This window comes from Sander vitreus, chromosome 3 (genome assembly GCF_031162955.1).
Source record: "Sander vitreus isolate 19-12246 chromosome 3, sanVit1, whole genome shotgun sequence".
Classification (NCBI taxonomy): Eukaryota; Metazoa; Chordata; class Actinopteri; order Perciformes; family Percidae; genus Sander; species Sander vitreus.
In genome coordinates, this window is record NC_135857.1 from 31,731,520 (window position 1) to 31,749,779 (window position 18,260).

Consider the following 18,260-nt stretch of genomic DNA (forward strand, 5'->3'; position numbering starts at 1 on the left):
GGTGAGTGTGGACAACTGAATAGGACCAAAGATCCTTTATAGTAAACCGTCTCTGATAGGACCCAAGCAAGGACCGTATAGTAAGTATGCGTGCTCTTATTTTGAAGAACATGAACTGGGAAGAGGAAGACGGTATCCGTGTTGTGAATGGCTCGAGTTTTTCTTTTCACTATAGCGACAATATTGTAGCAGCAAATGCTAATTGTGTTGTTATAACATTTTAGAACTGAAACTAAATGTGTTAGTTAGCTGAAATATTAACTTGTCAGAATGTCAGACTTTGAGGCGCAGGTAGGCTCCATTGTGGAGATAATGGTGAATACGACGGTGACAGAGTTGACCAAAGTTATCGGCGGCTCCGCATCAACACATCCAGAAGTGTCACCATCATGTACAACTGAAAACATAGACGGGTCTTTGGATGAGAAGGTACGTTAAACTGTCGGTTATTGTTTGTGTGTGAGCCGTGTCGGTCCATCCTCTGCTGTGTTGGGGCTCCCTCCTTCTCTGGCGTCTAAACGACCAGCTGAACATAGAAATAGAAGAGCTGAACTTAAATAACCACTTATTATGTCTGCTATGCTGACTGTAGCGCGTATTACGAACACAATCATTATTACGACTAAATTAAATTAAAATATGTAGCTCAGGTTGGTCAACAACCGAGAAGAATCCATCTTTGATCGCCATTTTGAGTTGGACGGCAAGCCCAGGCCTATCTATCTGCTGTATGTCTAGAAGCCTTTCAGCTACAGGTTTCACTCGACGCAGACGTCACGTGCAGGATCGTGATCAATTTATCAGTTGTCAATTGAAAATGATAGCTTCTGTGATCATCTTAAGGACACTAAAGACATGTCTAACTGGAATGCAGCCATGACATAGCTAAATATATATTTATATATAGTTATGTATCAAAAGAAGTAACCACATATTTTATTTAAGTAAAATAAGTAGCAGTAGGCCTACCACAATGTAGAAATAATAAGTAAAAAAAACAACAACCCTGCATTCAAAATTGTATTAATCTATTATTAATATGTGTCTGCAAAATTATTAAGTTAACAAATAAATGTAGTGGAGCCTTTGTTTACCTCTGAATTGTAGTGTAGGAGTAGAAAGTAGTAGAATATGAAAATATTCCTTGAGTTAATGTACTGTAAATAGGAACAAGATAATCATAATATTGCCTTTGTGATTTTAAGCGAATATAAACTCCTGCTCTTTTTCACAAGTATTACTCTTCCTGATTATGTGAAACAGTCGATTCATTTTTCTTTCACCCTTTGCTGTAACACTTGATAAGTATTGATCCAGTGTGTAACACAGATCTGTGTTGTTCCCATCAGGTGATCCATTTCAGCGTCTTCATGACGTCTTTGGCTCGAGAAGCTGTGGAGAAGATCTGCCAGCTTTTCCACGATTATTCCTGTCTGCTGCAGTTAGAAGTACGTCACTTCACTGCATTGGTGTTGTTGTGTTGCAGCCATCTTTGGAAAATCAATCTTATCTAATGTTATATCAGGGCAAGTATAATGTTATATCAGGATTTTTATTGCAGCATATTTTCCAAATGCCAAAGTTAGTTTCTAATTTTTTGTTTGTTGCACAGAATTTATGAGAAATTTGAAACATATCTGTACATGGCATGCAGTAAAACATTTCATATCATGTCCCACTTCTTCTGCATATGTCATATGCAGAAGAAGTAATCTCAACAACATCGATGGAACTTATGTCTTCCTATAAAGACTTAAGATGAAGAGGTCCTAGGGCTGCAACTAACAATTTATTAATTCTGTAATCATTTTCCCAATCTATCGCTTTTTCTTCTATGATATGTAAGAAAGTAGTGAAAGATTTCCATCACCATATCCTACAGTCCTTCAAATTGCTTATTTCTTACGACTCAACAGTCCAAAAGCCAAAGATATCACTGTAATGTAAATTCTAATATTTGAGAAGCTGGAACCAGCAAATTTGGGGCATTTCTGCTTGAAAAAGCTTTAGATTTTACATTTAGTTTCTATTGTTATCTGATCAATTAAGCATCTAATTGTTTTAGTTTTTGATGTTACACAGTACTGGCCAACGCCTGTGCAAGTGTTTATTCTGAATTTGGACCATACCAAGAATAAATACTTTGAGCAAATCTCAGCAGAAACAGTTGAAACGAAGATGTTTTTTTGTTTTTTTTTATCACCCCCAAACTTCTGGTTAGAGATGATTCTGCTTGTTCGACAGATATGGAATTTGTTTAGAGTGATACCGATTTTAGAGGGAATCAAGTCACTGATTACTGATGTGGCAGCCGATTTAACTGGAATGAAAGTAGACCTTTTCTTTGTGGATAGTGTACCGATTAAGACTGCATAGGTCGGTGTGATTATAAGCACAGGTAACATGGCAGTTGTCAGCGACATGGTAAATGTTGTATTAGTTATATTAAAAAGGGAAAATGATAGGGTCATTGTTTACTAACTTTCCAGAATGTATTTCACAAACTAGTTCGATACTTACCGCGGGGACACCGCTTGACTCCGCAGTTCGCACCACCGTGGGCTCAGGATGCACTCTGCTGCATGCTGCAGACAGTGCTGAGAGTAAACAATGGAGTCAGAGTGTGCGCTGCTGGACAAACTATGTAATGTTACAATATCTAAATCACCCAAGCCTCGTTTCCTGCATTGTATGTTCTGTAAAAAAAAAAAAGTTTTCATATCGGACATATATGCCGATATGCTTATGACAGACATATGCTTTATGTCTGTGATTGACAAATCGCTCAGGCTCTAACTCAAAATATTACAAAAATTAAAGGGATAGTTACGACTGTACAATTTTATATTATTAGTATGGATCGCCATATTGCCCAACCGGGGTCAGCCTTATGTTCCCACAGCCCAATGGTCCCACAGCCCTATGTTCCCACAGCCCTATGTTCCCACAGCCCAATGGTCCCACAGCCCTATGTTCCCACAGCCCAATGGTCCCACAGCCCTATGTTCCCACAGCCCTATGTTCCCACAGCACAGCCTTATGTTCCCACAGCCTTATGTTCCCACAGCCCTATGTTCCCACAGCCCTATGTTCCCACAGCCCTATGTTCCCACAGCACAGCCTTATGTTCCCACAGCCCTATGTTCCCACATTTCTAAGATTTTTCTTAAATCTATGTTCCCACAGCACTATGTTCCCACAGCCTTATGTTCCCACAGCCTTATGTTCCCACAGCCTTATGTTCCCACAACCTTATGTTCCCACAGCCCTATGTTCCCACATTTCTAAGATAAAAAAAAGCTACATTGCATCTGTAGTTCATTGATACTGGATAATAGGTTGGGTGTAATTGGCTACCAAATTGGGAGAAATGGGGATACACTCTGATACAAATTTATGAGAACATCGGGTTGTGGGAACATAGGCACGCTCCCGCCCAACCCTAGTAGAAAACCAGATGGCTACAAAATCCTCACATTCTCCATTAGTCATGAGTTCAATTTAAAAAAGTTTGTCTTTGTAGGCGACACAGGGCGTTGCAGAGATTGAAGAGCTGAGGAAGAGACTGGAGGTGGCGGAGACAGAGCTGAAGCTGGTGCTGGAGGGCAGCGGAGGCCAGAAGCAAGCGGAGGAGCTGACGGAGGGAAGCAGCGGAGAGATGGAGGGCCCGAGGGCTTCGACCGACGGAGCAGAAGGAGAGACTGTTCAGAGCCAGCGCTCAGGCAGGAAGAGTCGCAGAGGTGAGGAGATTATCCGTTCACTGTGTTGTTTTTCTTAAAGTGTTCATATTATGCTCATTTTCAGGTTCATAATTGTATTTAGAGGTTATATCAGAATAGGTTTACATGGTTTTAATTTTCAAAAAACACCATATTTTTGTTGTACTGCACATTGCTGCAGCTCCTCTTTTCACCCTGTGTGTTGAGCTCTCTGTTTTAGCTACAGAGTGAGACATCTCACTTCTGTTCCATCTTTGTTGGGAGTCGCACATGCGCAGTAGCTAGGTAAGGACTACTAGCCAGTCAGAAGCAGAGTATGAGGGCGTGCCCTGACAGTAACTAGGTAAGGACTTCTAGCCAGTCAGAAGCAGAGTATGAGGGCGTGCCCTGACAGTAACTAGGTAAGGACTACTAGCCAGTCAGAAGCAGAGTATGAGGGCGTGCCCTGACAGTAACTAGGTAAGGACTACTAGTCAGTCAGAAGCAGAGTATGAGGGCGTGCCCAGACAGTAGCTAGGTAAGGACTACTAGCCAGTCAGAAGCAGAGTATGAGGGCGTGCCCTGACAGTAACTAGGTAAGGACTACTAGTCAGTCAGAAGCAGAGTATGAGGGCGTGCCATGCTAGCAGCTAGGCGAGCATTATAACGTGTGTTACAAAGTGACCACGTTTGTCTCTGAAGTAAAGGCTGGACTACAATAGAGCTGTTTGGAGCAGTTTGTGAACAGTGTTTTCTGTTGGAGATGGTAAGTCCCTTTGGGGTGGACTTTGGGCTTTTTCACTTTGTAAACCTATACCGTGCACAAAAAAGATATATAACACAATAAAGGAAAGGGAAAAAGCCAAAAAGCATAATATGAGCACTTTAATTAAACGTTGAGTGGGAAATTGGTCGTGTTGCCAGCGAGCTGGTCATTATAGCAAATTAGAACCGTGACAGGCTGATGCAGGACCGGAGCGGAGGGCTCTTGATTCAGCCCAAAGGTGTGAGGAAAAGCAGACTGTAGAATGCTGTGATTGACCAATCAGATTCAAGTATTCAACAAGTCAGTGTAATAAAATATATTATGATACATGTTGATATTTAGCAAGCATTCTTTCTTTCAGAAAACAACAAGTAAATACTGTATATGTTGACAAGAATGAGGTAGGGAAACTGCCGTAAAAACACAGTGGTGGAATGTAACTAAGTATACTCTTTTACTCAATCACTGTACTTAAGTACAATTTTAAAGGTATTTGTACTTTACTTGAGTATTTGAATGCATACTTTTATGTTACTTTATACTTTTACTTCACTACTACTATTAATGAGTAATTTTACTTTTGGTACTTTTTACTTAAGTAAGGTTTTGAATTAGAGATGTTCGGTATCGGCTCCGATACTGCCTAAAATGCTGGTATCTGTATCGGGAAGTACTGGAGTTTATGCACCGATCCGATACCACGTAATAAAGCCCTAAAGAAAATCTACGTTAAAGTAGTTTATTTATGTTCTTTTTCCGTTATAACTGACTGTCAACTGAATAAAAAAAGAAAGTTCTGTGGCGTTCATTGTTCATGTTTCACAAAGAGTTTAACCTGAGCCAGACTGACAACAAAGATAGAAATCATATCACATCCATACAGGGATAGTAGTATACAGTTGTTAAAACATAATAAAATATATGACACACTGGTATCAGATCGGTACTCGTTATCGGCCGATACACAAGTTCAGGTATCAGAATCGGAATCGGACGCAAAAAATGGTATCGGACCATCTCTATTTTGAATGCAGGACTTTTACTTGTAGTATTTTTACACTGTAGTATTGCTACTTTTACTCAAGTAAAATATGTGAATACTTCTTCCACCGCTATACAAATGTGAGGAACAGTATAACTATATATACACAGTATTTTAATGAATAGGCTCATAAATTCTACGTAAACAGTTTATTGTCTTGTGTTTTTTTATTGCCACTTAGCTCTGTGTATGAATGATGCATTTAAGTTTTCACATATGCACAAGATAATAAAACACTGCGCTTTGACAGCAACTCATTTAAATCATTTATCTTTGTTATCATAAGCTCCAACACTATCGATGTTGGAGCAGTTTGCTGAGAGTTGGACTCCGCGGTGTGCTGTGTTTCCACTGTCTTTGCTTTCTCTTGCTTTCTGTCAGGCATTGACACTTTGTCTGATGAAAGCAGAAATTGCAAAAAAAAAATATTGATAAATAGCTTTCTGAATTGTTACAGTTGTGGCTAGCGGGGTTGCTGGAGTGAAGAGATCACCTATAATTCACCTGTGGAAAGTCAGAACTTATGAGGTAAAATCCTGTCTTCTCTTATGTAGATGTTCTGATATCCTTTAATAATTTAAATGATTGAATCTGAAAACTTTTAACGGAACCCCATCACTGCCTTAGTCCACCCAGACACAATGTTTTGACTCTTAATTATGTCCATATTCTCTCTACTCCTCTCAGGAAAATGTCCAACCTGTGATAATAAAGGAAGAAGAATTGGAGGCGTTTGCTGACCAGGCGTCCTCTGATTCGGGTCAGAACAGAGATGACCTGGGCCAGAACGATGATGACGACCCAGACTACCAGGTTGATTTTCTAAATACCTAATTCATTTTCTTGTTTATGTCTGTTTGTGTCCTCCTTTATTACGTAAAAAATTTAGCATACATACAGTACATGGTCCATCCATTCACAATTAATAATACTGTTTTAAATTGCCCCTATATGTTAGTGTGAGTGTTGTGGCCAGTTTGTTAAGCATGTGATGAACTACACCAGTAAATGGTAATTTCTGCATTCTGGCCAGTGTATGCAGCCCACCAAAAACAAGAAAAAAACAACCGAGTTAGGAGGAAATTAATTATCAATTTGTGCAATTGTTCTGTTAGTTGGAGCATGAAGATTCAGACGACGGTGACCCAGGATTCACTACCAGACCTAAACGTGTTGTTAAGCCCAAGGCCCATCGAGGTCGATCAAAGAAGGAGGGTCAGGGTCAGAACCAGCAGCCTCTGAGCTGCAAACACTGCACGAAAACCTTCACCAAGCTGCTGCAGCTCAAAGCCCACCAGGCCGTCCACGGGGCGAACACTGAGAAGGCCTTCCGCTGCTCTCAGTGTGGCAGAGGCTTTTCACTCCAGCGAAGCCTCAATGCACACATGCTTCTTCACACTGGTGAGTGTGGTAATACGGTACGGGGGGCATAAGGACTCCACAAGAAGCTGACAAACCAACAGCCCTGATATTGCCTTAAAAGTTGATATGGTGTCTGGAGCTGAAACTAACGATTCATTTCAGTGTCGATTAACTGTCGATTATTATCTGGATTAATCGATTAGTTGTTTGGTCTATAAAATGTGAAAAATGCTGATCAGTGTTTTCTAAAGCCCAAGATGACGTCCTCCAATATCTTGTTTTGCACAAAACTTAAAGACATTCAATTTACTGTCATAGAGGAGTGGAAAAAAGCCTCCAAAATATTCACATTTAAGAAGCTGGAATCAGATTTGTTTTACTTTTTCTTATTAAAATAATGACTCAAACCGATTTAATTGATTATCAAAATAGTTGGCGAATAATTTAATAGCTGACAACTAATCGATTAATCTTTGCGGCTTTAATAGTATCAAGGAACATCCATATAAACATCCATAGGAAACATATTTACACATCCAGCAGACACAGTGGTATTAGTATTAATTTGGAGGTGTGTTTTTGGCCTGATGAATGTTGTCCAGCATTCACTAGTCTAGATCCACGACGTTCCACTTCCGAGATTGCTCCGTTGCTGCCAGAAATTCCACCGGATTTCACTCTTTTCGGCCGGATGTCCAGTTCTTTCTTTCTTTGTGTTGACATTTTAAACTCCGGTGGATTTCTGAGGACTATGGTTAACACCTCCTCAGATCTCTGCAGGGTAAATCCAGACAGCTAGCTAGACTATCTGTCCAGTCTGAGTTTTCTGTTGCACGACTAAAACAACTTTTGAACGTACACGTTCCACCAAAACAAGTTCCTTCCGAGCCTATTTTGCAGAGGCACCACGGTTTTTCTCCAGTGCTTAGCGCCGCCCAAGACGATTGTGATTGGTTTAAAGAAATGCCAATAAACCAGAGCATGTTTTCCTCCCATCCCCAAATGCTATGTGGAGTAGCCTCCAAAGCACGCTGGAGGAGGGTCTGGCAAAGATAGACTAAGAGCCATGAGACTCAACCACACAGTAAAGTGCCTTAAAACCAAAACAATGAGCTAAAAGCATGGATGTATTATATTAACTGGATACCGGATCCCAAAATGGCGGCTATTCAGTTCAATGGAGTTGCTCCCCTGGAGCATATGCTAAAAAAACGTTTCTAAGCATCCGAGTTTACTTCCTTGATATGCGGCCCACTGAATATGTGCAGTAGTCTTTCTCCCGCTGGCCTGGTTAAAAGTGTCTGAAAAGCTCAGTAGAGCTGCAGAATTGTCTTTGTGTTTGTCAGTGCAAGAAACCTATTTCACATTACATCCAGTCATTTGATTCATGTTCATTAAACATGTTTATTAGGGGAGCTTTAAAAAGCATATTACCTTTTAGTATGCTATATTGTGTTACTCTAACCCATTGGTCCCATATACAGGTGAGAGACCACACATCTGTGACGTTTGTGGAAAGGGTTTCACCCTGAAACAGCTGCTGAGGAACCACCAGCGTCTCCATGCTGAGGTCCGGCCGTTTCGCTGTGAAGTGTGCGGAAAGAGTTTCTACCGAGCCCACGGCCTGAAAATGCATCAGATGGTCCACACGGGAGAGCGGGCCTATAACTGCAAGTACTGCAAGAAAAGCTTCACAATACAAGGTAACCTGCAGCGCCACCTGCGCATACACACGGGGGAAAAGCCGTTCAGGTGCGAGACTTGTGGCAAAAGCTTCAACCAGGCCGACACTCTGAAAGGCCATAAGCGGATACACAGTGGTGAGCGTCCCTTCAGCTGCGAGACCTGCGGTAAATGTTTCATCCAGAAGAGTGCCTTGAAGATGCACCAGAAGATTCACTCAGGCGAGGACCCGCTGGCGAGCGTGGCCTGCGTAGCATGCGGCACTACGATGGCCTGTGTCGACTCGCTTCGCAAACACCTCCAGACACATGCGGCGACCATTCCTTGTACGTGTGTGCTCTGCGGCCGGCGGCTCAGCTCCATCACTGACCTGCGCTCGCACCAGCAGCACCACACAGTGGTCAGGCCTCACAGCTGCGGGCTCTGTGGGAAGAGTTTCAAGTCGTCCAGTTACCTGAAGATTCACCTGAAGGGGCACAGCGGGGAGAAGCCCTTCTCCTGCGACATCTGCGGCCACACATTTACACAGCACAGCAGCCTTAAGTCCCATCAGGTAGGTTTGCATTACGCATTGTTTTTGTGATGGAAAGGTTCAACAGTGAAGTTATAAAGATATCCCCATCCCTTCATTTGCTGTGTTTGACAAAAAAACAGAAATGTGTTGCTGGTCTGTAGCAACATCCATGTTTTCCATGACTAATTTCCTAAAAATCCAGACTGATCTCCATTGACTGACATTACCTTGCGATTGTGTGTGAATTCACGCCGTAGCGAGTAGTATGAAAGGGCGAAAATCTGCATAGGGAGGTTGTTTGGGGTGGAGGATGGGTAAAACACAGGACTTTCACCCAGGAGAGCGGCGAGCGCGTCCCGCGTGTAGCGTTTCCTCGCTCTGTTGTTTGTGTGAAGTCAACCCCGTTGTTCTTTTCCTAAACCCAACCCCGTTTTTCTTTTCGTAAACCCAACCGGCTCTTCTTTTCCTAAACTCAATTGTAGCTTTCTTCTCGCGATAACACGGCAAGATGGCGATAACACGTATGTTTACGTCCGCTGTATACAGCGTAGACATACACGCGGATAGCTCAAAATGCGTACAGATAACACGCCACTTGGCTTAAGAAAGTCGGCATGTATGTTTACGCGAAGTCATGATGCCATGCAATTTTTGAAAGACCTACATTTTAAAATGATGGATAAGGGGGTTTGTTATTAAAACGAGGAGAGCTCACAGACCTCATGCTACGACACACAAAAACCTCTGCTGCTGACCATAGAAATACATTTTTATTTCTGACATTGCTCTACTGTGTGGTTTACAGATGCAACAGAGCACACTTTCTGTTCACATCGAACAGTGATGCTGGTTAAATAAATTAGAAACAAAAACACAAACGTTTTTTGTGAACACGAGCTGAGGTAATTTCCTTTATAGGTGACAGACAGGAAGTTATTGGTCTGCTGCCATACTAAGTGTCTTTATCACGCAGAAAAGAGCTAGATAGTACTCTTTGCGTTCTCTTCAGGACTTCTTCATGCTTAAAGGTGCTGTAGGTAGGATTGTGACGATCCAGGACTTAGCCAAAGAATTTGTACATCGACAACTTCTCAGTCCCTCCCCCCTTTCTGCTAAAGCCCAAACGGTCTTCTAAACCCCTCCTCCCACAAGGGAGAATGAATGTGTGTGCATGAGCAGTGATTGACACGCAGTTAGACTTTAGATTTTTTTTTAATGACCTGCTTCATGTAGTTCTACTGGAACATAGGGTCAGTTTCAGCAAATATGACAGAAAGTTAGTTTATAAGTCTGCACCTTTTAAGTAAGAGAGGTTTAGAGTAAGACTGCGAAACATTTCTTGCGTGAGGCCCAGTATGGTGTTAAGTCTTCAATTTAATCCTACAGCTGAACATGACTTCACTTAACAGTTTTTTTTTTTAACCTTCCTCTCCAAAGGCTGTCCACACAGGACAGAAACCGTTCAGCTGTGGCACATGCGGAAAATGCTTCAGCAACACGGGAAACCTGAACAGACACCAGCGTATCCACACTGGAGAGAAGCCTTTCAGCTGCGACACGTGCGGACGCAGCTTCAACCAGGGCAACAGCCTGAAAGCCCATCAGCAGATACACACCGGGGAGAAACAGTTTATGTGCGACAAGTGTGGGAAGAGTTTCTCCTACCTGAGGAACTTGAAGGACCACAAGTGTTTTTATGTCTGAAGCAAAACTCTGATGAGACGTCAGCCCTGGTGACAGAGTGGATGACGTTAGGCTTCCTTGTACCTGTTGAGGAATGAATGAGTGGATATAGATAATAAAAGAAGACTTTGCTGTGAAAGTGGTTTTGTTGATTATGAAGTTGGGTTTTGCAGATTTGATTTGTTTTACTGTGAAGCTGGTGGGGATAGATGCAGTGTGGGGTTGAGATTAGTGAACAAATAAATGAACAACTTTTAAGTGAAGTTAAAAAAGGCTTAGGTAAGAAACCTTTTTTACGTTTTAAATTTAAGGCATTTACCTGAAAGCGGTGAGTAATGGTTCAACCAACTTGAAGAGTGCATTTATTTTCTTGTTTCATTTGATCTTCAATAGATAAAGAAAATACAACTATGACTTGTTTGGTAACAAAGTTGCCTTGTGTGCGTTAGAAGAGCCTATGTGTTGACTAACAAAACTGAAACCATTATTTGTAAGAAAGTTCCATCTGTAACTACTCTTATGGAGTGTATTTGTTATTCTTCTACTTAGTGAATGTGAGTCAAACTGATTAATGAAACATTGAAATCTAAATCTTGTGAGTTTTTTATTTTATTTTATTGACTTTCATAATGCATTGGAAAAGGTTAAAGAGCTTAAAATCTCTCTTTTTGACTGGTATACTGTCAAAATCAAATGCAGACACAAACAATTCACAAACTTATCTCTAGTCGTCAAGCCAGTTTTCCCAGTATTTATGAACACATGCTCAACCCTCGCAGCCTTAAAGTAACTCTAAATATCAGCAAGATACAAAACCAGGAGCTGATGCAAATCACTGGACTAGAGTCCATGTTGTCTTATGGTGAGGTTTACTAAAATGTAATATGTACCACGTGTTTGTGCTACCAACGTGTATATTATGCTCATATTCGCTTTAGATCCCTTATCCGGAACATTTGATTGTGAATTAAATCATTAAGTTTACAGTTTTGCAAGAACTCTCTTAATACTCACAAATCTATCTTGCACTTTACATATACATTTTTGTTTACACAATATTTAAATGCACCTAAAGATATTCAAGTTTACAGTATATTGTGATCATGGTGCAAATACTGTTTTTTTTCGTCTGTGAAAACAGGTGTAAAGAAACGTTTAGTGATACACTTCAGCGTCTTGTGGCCAAAATGAGTATTACAACATCAAACACTTGAAACAAACGTGATCCACGCACAAAATCACAGATGGAAAAAAAGTAACTTAGAAAATATTTAAGGAACTTAGAAAGATTGTCCTGGCATCTTTTCTTTAATCATAAACACAGGAGAGAAAAGAATTTAGGTCAGACTTAGAAAATGGATCACCAGACTTTTTTTTTCTTCTCACTTGCCTCTCAGGGCTTCTGTACAGAGTAGACATGAAAAGCAAAGGCAGGAAGAAAATGTTAGAGAGCACAAATTAACCACAAAGGATGTCACAGTGGGCAGACAGCTATGAGATAAATGGTGAGCAGATTCAGCATTTCTAGAGGAAATAAAGGGGATGAGCCACTTGCAGCACTTGTCGTGCAATGATCTTGCAACGACGGGGGAGACAGAGCTGCCTGAGAAAGTGTTGTATTCTCTGAAGAAGAAGAAGAGAAGAAGCAAATGGGCTGATCTCCGAGATTGTCTCTGTGCATGTTGACCCAGCTGCTGATGTAGAGAATATGTACGCAGGAGCAGTCCCATAAATTACCTGACAGATAGACAGCCCTAAGGTTTCTTAAAGGCTCCAAAGTCCCATTCTCTACTGCTCTAAGCTGGTTGGACTTTAAACTCAGTTTCTGAAGTTTTAAGAGTCCTTTAAATACACCAGGTTGCAGGTGATCCAACTTGTTTCCATCTAAGTTGAGTTCCGTTAGCTTTGGAAGTCGGGCAAAGAGCTGAGGGTGTAAACTACCCAGGCTGTTGTTCTTCAGCAGAAGCTTGCGGAGGTTGTGTAGGGGATAGAAAGTGTTAAACGGGATGTCATGGAGCTGATTGAAGCTCAGTCTGAGGTCTTTCAAGTCAGTCAACCCTACGAAGTCATCAGGAGACAGCTCTGAGATACGGTTATAGTCCAGATCCAGTGTATTAAGATGTAGTAGATTCACAAACAGGCTTGCAGGAAGGTTACCTATGTGGTTTCCATCTAGTTTTAACTTTTTCAAACCAATAAGGTCTCTGAACTGGTCCGGGTGTAGAGAGCTGAGATGGTTGCGAGAGAGCTTCAGCGAATGTACTCGCACCAAACCATGGAAGACTGAGGGATGTAGAGACCTGATATGGTTGTGATCGAGGTGTATCTTCTTGAGGACCTTCATCTTGTGGAAAAGGCCTTCAGGAAGGTGCCTCAGAGCATTGTACTCCAAGTACAGGTTCTGCAGTGATTCAAGCTTGTTGAACAGAGCAGGTCGGAGCTCCGGGATGCGGTTGTTCGACAGATGTAAGTCGTTGAGTTTGGACAACGAATCAAATACCCCGACTGGTATGGCAGAGATCTGATTGCTGTCCAGCTGCAACTCTTGCAGGTTGTTCAAGTTACTGAATACATCCAGAGGAAGAGATGCCAGCCTGTTCCTGTATAAATCAAGTGACTCAAGGCTGATCAGGTCATTGAAGACTTTTGAGGGAAGAGAATCTATGAGGTTGAGACTGAGGTCCAGCGCAAGCAGCATGGTCAGACCTCTGAGTGATCCCTCAGACAGAGTGGTCAGCTTGTTGTTGCTCAAGTCTAGATGCTCCAATAGGCTCATTGAGAAGAAGCAATCCTCTGGAAGGCTGATTATGCTGTTCTTCTGTAGATACAGATACCTGAGCATGTTTACAGCCCTCAGTGCCTCAGCTGGAATAGTGACCAGCATGTTACCACTCAGGTTAAGCTGTTGGAGACCTGTCACTCCTGTGAAGCTGGCTTCGCCCACACGTGTGATTCTGTTTCTGGACAGAACAAGGTTCTCCAATACAGTGGAGTTCTTGAACACACCTTCCTCTATCTTTGTTATATTGTTGTGGCTAAGGTGGAGGTCAGCGAGGGCAAAGGCTCCTTCCAATCCACCAACCTGTAACATTTGAATCTGGTTAAAGTTCACAAACAGCGTCTTCAGATTAGATAATCCATGGAGGAATCCAGTGGGTAGATATTCGATCTGGTTCTCACTCAGGTCCAGTAAGGTGAGAGCGAGGCAGTTTAGGAACTGACCAGGGTGTAGCAACCTCAGGTCATTGTTGCGTAGGAAGAGCTTAGACAGCTTTGTCATGTTGGGCCAAACTGGGTTGAGGGATAGGAAGACATTCAGCTGATTCTTAGTCAGGTCCAGGACCTATAGAACATCCAGGGAGGAGAAACAACTTGTGAAAGGTCTGTTATGTATAATTCTTTAGAAATATCACAAAAAAAGTCATATTATTAGTGTGAGATAATAGGCTACACCCAATATCTTGAAAGCCCAAATGAAACTGGCTCTGAAAACACCAACCCGACGGCTGACCTTCGGCAGAAAAGTCAGTCGAACTGACTGCCTCCCCGAGTTGGTCAAAAAAAAGTGCCTCGGAACACACCCAAGCGACGCCGACTTGAGCGTACGTTCTGTGCGTGCGCAAGACGTAATACGTCACCATAACAGCAGGCGGCGCTAATCTGTATTGTCGCCCAAAAAATTTAAACCGGCAGCTGATTGGACGAATGCGTCATGTGGGTCTGGCTGCTCCCGGATTTTACAACCAAGCATAATGGCGGCTCGTTCAGAATACGATCTCATATTTTACGAAGATAGTTAACCGAAACGTGTTTCTGAAAACATTTTAAGAGAGAAATAGGCCGTGCAGTTGCTGAATCTGTCTTCATTTCAGATCGACAAAGGTCAGTTTAAAAGATTTTCGTCAGATTTTGAGAGGTGTTAGTCCCGCTCATCCCGCTCGTCATTTCCGGGTTAGCACTCCACCAATCAGATTGGCCATTGAGTCCGACTGCCCGCCTTTCGATTCAACGTGTCAAATCGGCCCAAATGAAGGCCGATGGCTCCTCTGACCAACACACCGAACAGAGTCACTGACCTCACCAGACCGTCCGACGGCCGATAATCGGGTTGGTGTGCCAGGGCCTTTAAGCTTTCTCCTTTTACCTTTAGCTTCTCCAGCCCATGCTTGGGTATTTCCTGGATCTTATTGTATGAGACGTACAGCTGCTCTGTGCCTTCTGGCAGCTCAGGGATCTGGTCCAGTCCTTTCTCCTGACACACAACATCGGTCAGTTTGTGGAGACATTTGCAGGTTGGAGGGCAGAGGTTAGATGGCCACACCATAAGGCTCAGGGTGGCCAGAGTTAAGGCTGTCAACATGGTCAGCTAAAGCTGAAAACCAAATATGGAGCATGGGAGAGTTGAAACACTACAATATTCTTCCATTCTGTAGTGTTTTATAAACCCCAAAAAATATTCTCTTGAGATCATGGTATTTAATTTAAAATATTATTTCAAGTTTGCTTTAGTTTTGGAGAACAAGATCTTAAAGGGAATTAAGTAAATTAGTCATCACTTAGTTAAAAATCACATTACAACCAGGTTTCGAATTACGTGGGAGCCAGTGGCAGCTGAGCTCCCATAGAGAGAGGATGAGCTCCCATGATAGCAGTAAAATCATACACCTGTGGGGGTCTCTAAAAATCATCAGCACCATTATTTAAATCACAAATAAAGCCCTTTTCCCAAACACACGGAGCTCTGAAGCGGACCTGTGTGTCGCTTATAGTGTCCACTCTCGTTGTAAAAATAGAGATGAGCAGCACAAAGTTTTGAACATGAGCAGTAATCTTGCTCAAACATCTGAAATATGACAGTCCAGGGGTTTATTAATTAATTAAAATTAATTCATGTATCATTGAGGTGAATAATTGTCATATGCACATTTAAGGAGGTTACTTCCTCAACAAAAGAAGCAAAAGAGGAGGGAGGAGTAAATGATGCTAGGCTACATGTGTGCTGACTCAGATGTAATTAGAAAAGTCGATCTACGGGAGAATACATAGCAATACAGAATGCCTGAGAGCCTTACTGTAATATATTCCATTATGTTTTTATATTTGGATTGTAATCTATATTTCCCTTTACATAAAGATATTTGCAGCATACACTGATTCAGAAAAAGGTAAATAGGTGCATAAAAATTCACCAGAATGCAGGAAATTAAATGTTTAATGCTCAAAATTTGCTGCTCATAGACTACTTTTTTTCTTTTTTTTAAGAGACCCCCACAAAGATGAAATCATAATTCGAACCCTGATTACAACCAATATATTTTTCTGTATATCCAGCAGTATTCTCTATAGTGGTTGTACCTTGTATTCTAAATCATTTTTGTGTTAATTTTGCATGTTGTATTCCTTAAACAATCATAACCAGAACCACCATTTCCTGAATATAGTGGGGCAAAAAAGTATTTAGTCAGCCACCAATTGTGCAAGTTCTCCCACTTAAAAAAATGAGAGAGGCCTGTAATTTTCATCATAGGTACACTTCAACTATGAGAGACAAAATGAGAAAAATAAATCCAGAAAATCACATTGTAGGATTTTTAATGAATTTATTTGCAAATTCCTCGGGAAAATAAGTATTTGGTCACCTACAAAAAAGCAAGATTTCTGGCTCTCACAGACCTGTAACTTCTTCTTTAAGAGGCTCCTCTGTCCTCCACTTGTTACCTGTATTAATGGCACCTGTTTGAACTTGTTATCAGTATAAAAGACACCTGTCCACAACCTCAAACAGTCACACTCCAAACTCCACTATGGCCAAGACCAAAGAGCTGTCAAAGGACACCAGAAACAAAATTGTAGACCTGCACCAGGCTGGGAAGACTGAATCTGCAATAGGTAAGCAGCTTGGTGTGAAGAAATCAACTGTGGGAGAAATTATAAGAAAATGGAAGACGTACCAGACCACTAATAATCTCCATGCAAGATCTCACCCCGTGGGGTCAAAATGATCACAAGAACGGTGAGCAAAAATCCCAGAACCACCTAGGGGACCTAGTGAATGACCTGCAGAGAGCTGGGACCAAAGTAACAAAGTCTACCATCAGTAACACACTACGCCGCAAGGGACTCAAATCCTGCAGTGCCAGACGTGTCCCCCTGCTTAAGCCAGTACATATCCAGGCCCATCTGGACTTTGCTAGAGAGCATTTGGATGATCCAGAAGAGGATTGGGAGAATGTCATATGGTCAGATGAAACCAAAATAGAACTTTTTGGTAAAAACTCAACTCGTCGTGCTGGGGGGGAAATAATGCTGAGTTGCATCCAAAGAACACCATACCTACTGTGAAGCATGGGGTTGGAAACATCATGCTTTGGGGCTGTTTTTCTGCAAAGGGACCAGGACGACTGATCCGTGTAAAGGAAAGAATGAATGGGGCCATGTATCGTGAGATTTTGAGTGAAAACCTCCTTCCATCAGCAAGGGCATTGAAGATGAAACGTGGCTGGGTCTTTCAGCATGACAATGATCCAAAACACACCGCCCGGGCAACGAAGGAGTGGCTTTGTAAGAAGCATTTCAAAGTCCTGGAGTGGCCTAGCCACTCTCCAGCTCTCAACCCCATAGCAAATCTTTGGAGGGAGTTGAAAGTCCGTGTTGCCCAGTGACAGCCCCAAAACATCACTGCTCTAGAGGAGATCTGCATGGAGGAATGGGCCAAAATACCAGCAACAGTGTGTGAAAACCTTGTGAAGACTTACAGAAAACGTTTGACCTCTGTCATTGCCAACAAAGGGTATATAACAAAGTATTGAGATGAACTTTTGTTATTGACCAAATACTTATTTTCCACCATAATTTGCAAATAAATTCATTAAAAATCCTACAATGTGATTTTCTGGATTTTTTTTTCTCATTTTGTCTCTCATAGTTGAAGTGTACCTATGATGAAAATTACAGGCCTCTCTCATCTTTTTAAGTGAGAGAACTTGCACAATTGGTGGAAGGTTTTTTGCCCCACTGTATCTCTTCCGGGATTAATAAAGGTTTAGCTTATCTCATAATTTGCTGATTTGTGAGCACTTCAATTTAGTTGGATAAAAAGAGAAATTAACTTTACATTCCTGAAGAAATACGAACATTTTAAGAATACCTTGATTGATCATAATTCGTTCTTCTCAAGGAGTTCTTTTTGTAGGCCTATTGTATAATTTTTCAGACATTTACAGAAAATAGTATAAGTTACAATTTAAACAGCTTCAAGATTTATATTTTTGGGTTTGGTCAAACATGTTAAAGGCGCGTACAATCATCTATTTAGTAAATCATGTTCAAGTGTTGCTTTTGTTAGACCAATGTAATTGCTTTTAAATCAAAACTTACCACTGATGTAAAGGAAGTGCTTGAAGTTGTTTTGTTGCAGGATGGTTTTGCTAAAAGCCGACTTTGCAGACTGTCTTTATACTTGACTGTAGATAATGCTGTGTAAGCTACGTTACAGAGGAAGGTGTGGTTATG

At 41.5% G+C, this 18,260-nt stretch overlaps 2 protein-coding genes across 4 annotated transcripts; one reads left to right on the forward strand and one right to left on the reverse strand.

Annotated features, from left to right (window-relative positions):
* The first annotated feature begins 95 nt into the window (after positions 1–95).
* LOC144515844 (uncharacterized) lies at positions 96–11,339 on the forward strand. Its single transcript, XM_078246999.1, has 8 exons — positions 96–429; positions 1,350–1,448; positions 3,524–3,740; positions 5,964–6,034; positions 6,194–6,319; positions 6,622–6,907; positions 8,353–9,104; positions 10,503–11,339. Exons 1-8 carry the CDS (start codon positions 271–273, stop codon positions 10,767–10,769), a joined length of 1,977 nt encoding a protein of 658 aa, XP_078103125.1. The 5' UTR covers positions 96–270; the 3' UTR covers positions 10,770–11,339.
* LOC144515841 (uncharacterized) lies at positions 11,340–18,258 on the reverse strand. 3 transcript variants are annotated; one of them, XM_078246991.1, is made up of 3 exons: positions 18,126–18,258; positions 14,893–15,000; positions 11,340–14,091 (listed from the first exon to the last, which is right to left on the reverse strand). In XM_078246991.1, the coding sequence occupies exon 3, from the start codon at positions 14,026–14,028 to the stop codon at positions 12,223–12,225; it is 1,806 nt and encodes a 601-aa protein (XP_078103117.1). In that variant the 5' UTR covers positions 14,029–14,091; positions 14,893–15,000; positions 18,126–18,258; the 3' UTR covers positions 11,340–12,222. The 3 variants fall into 3 exon arrangements, with proteins under 3 accessions (XP_078103117.1, XP_078103116.1, XP_078103118.1); XM_078246990.1 differs by having other exon boundaries at positions 14,893–15,120; positions 18,126–18,240; XM_078246992.1 differs by lacking the exon at positions 14,893–15,000.
* Positions 18,259–18,260: the final 2 nt, after the last annotated feature.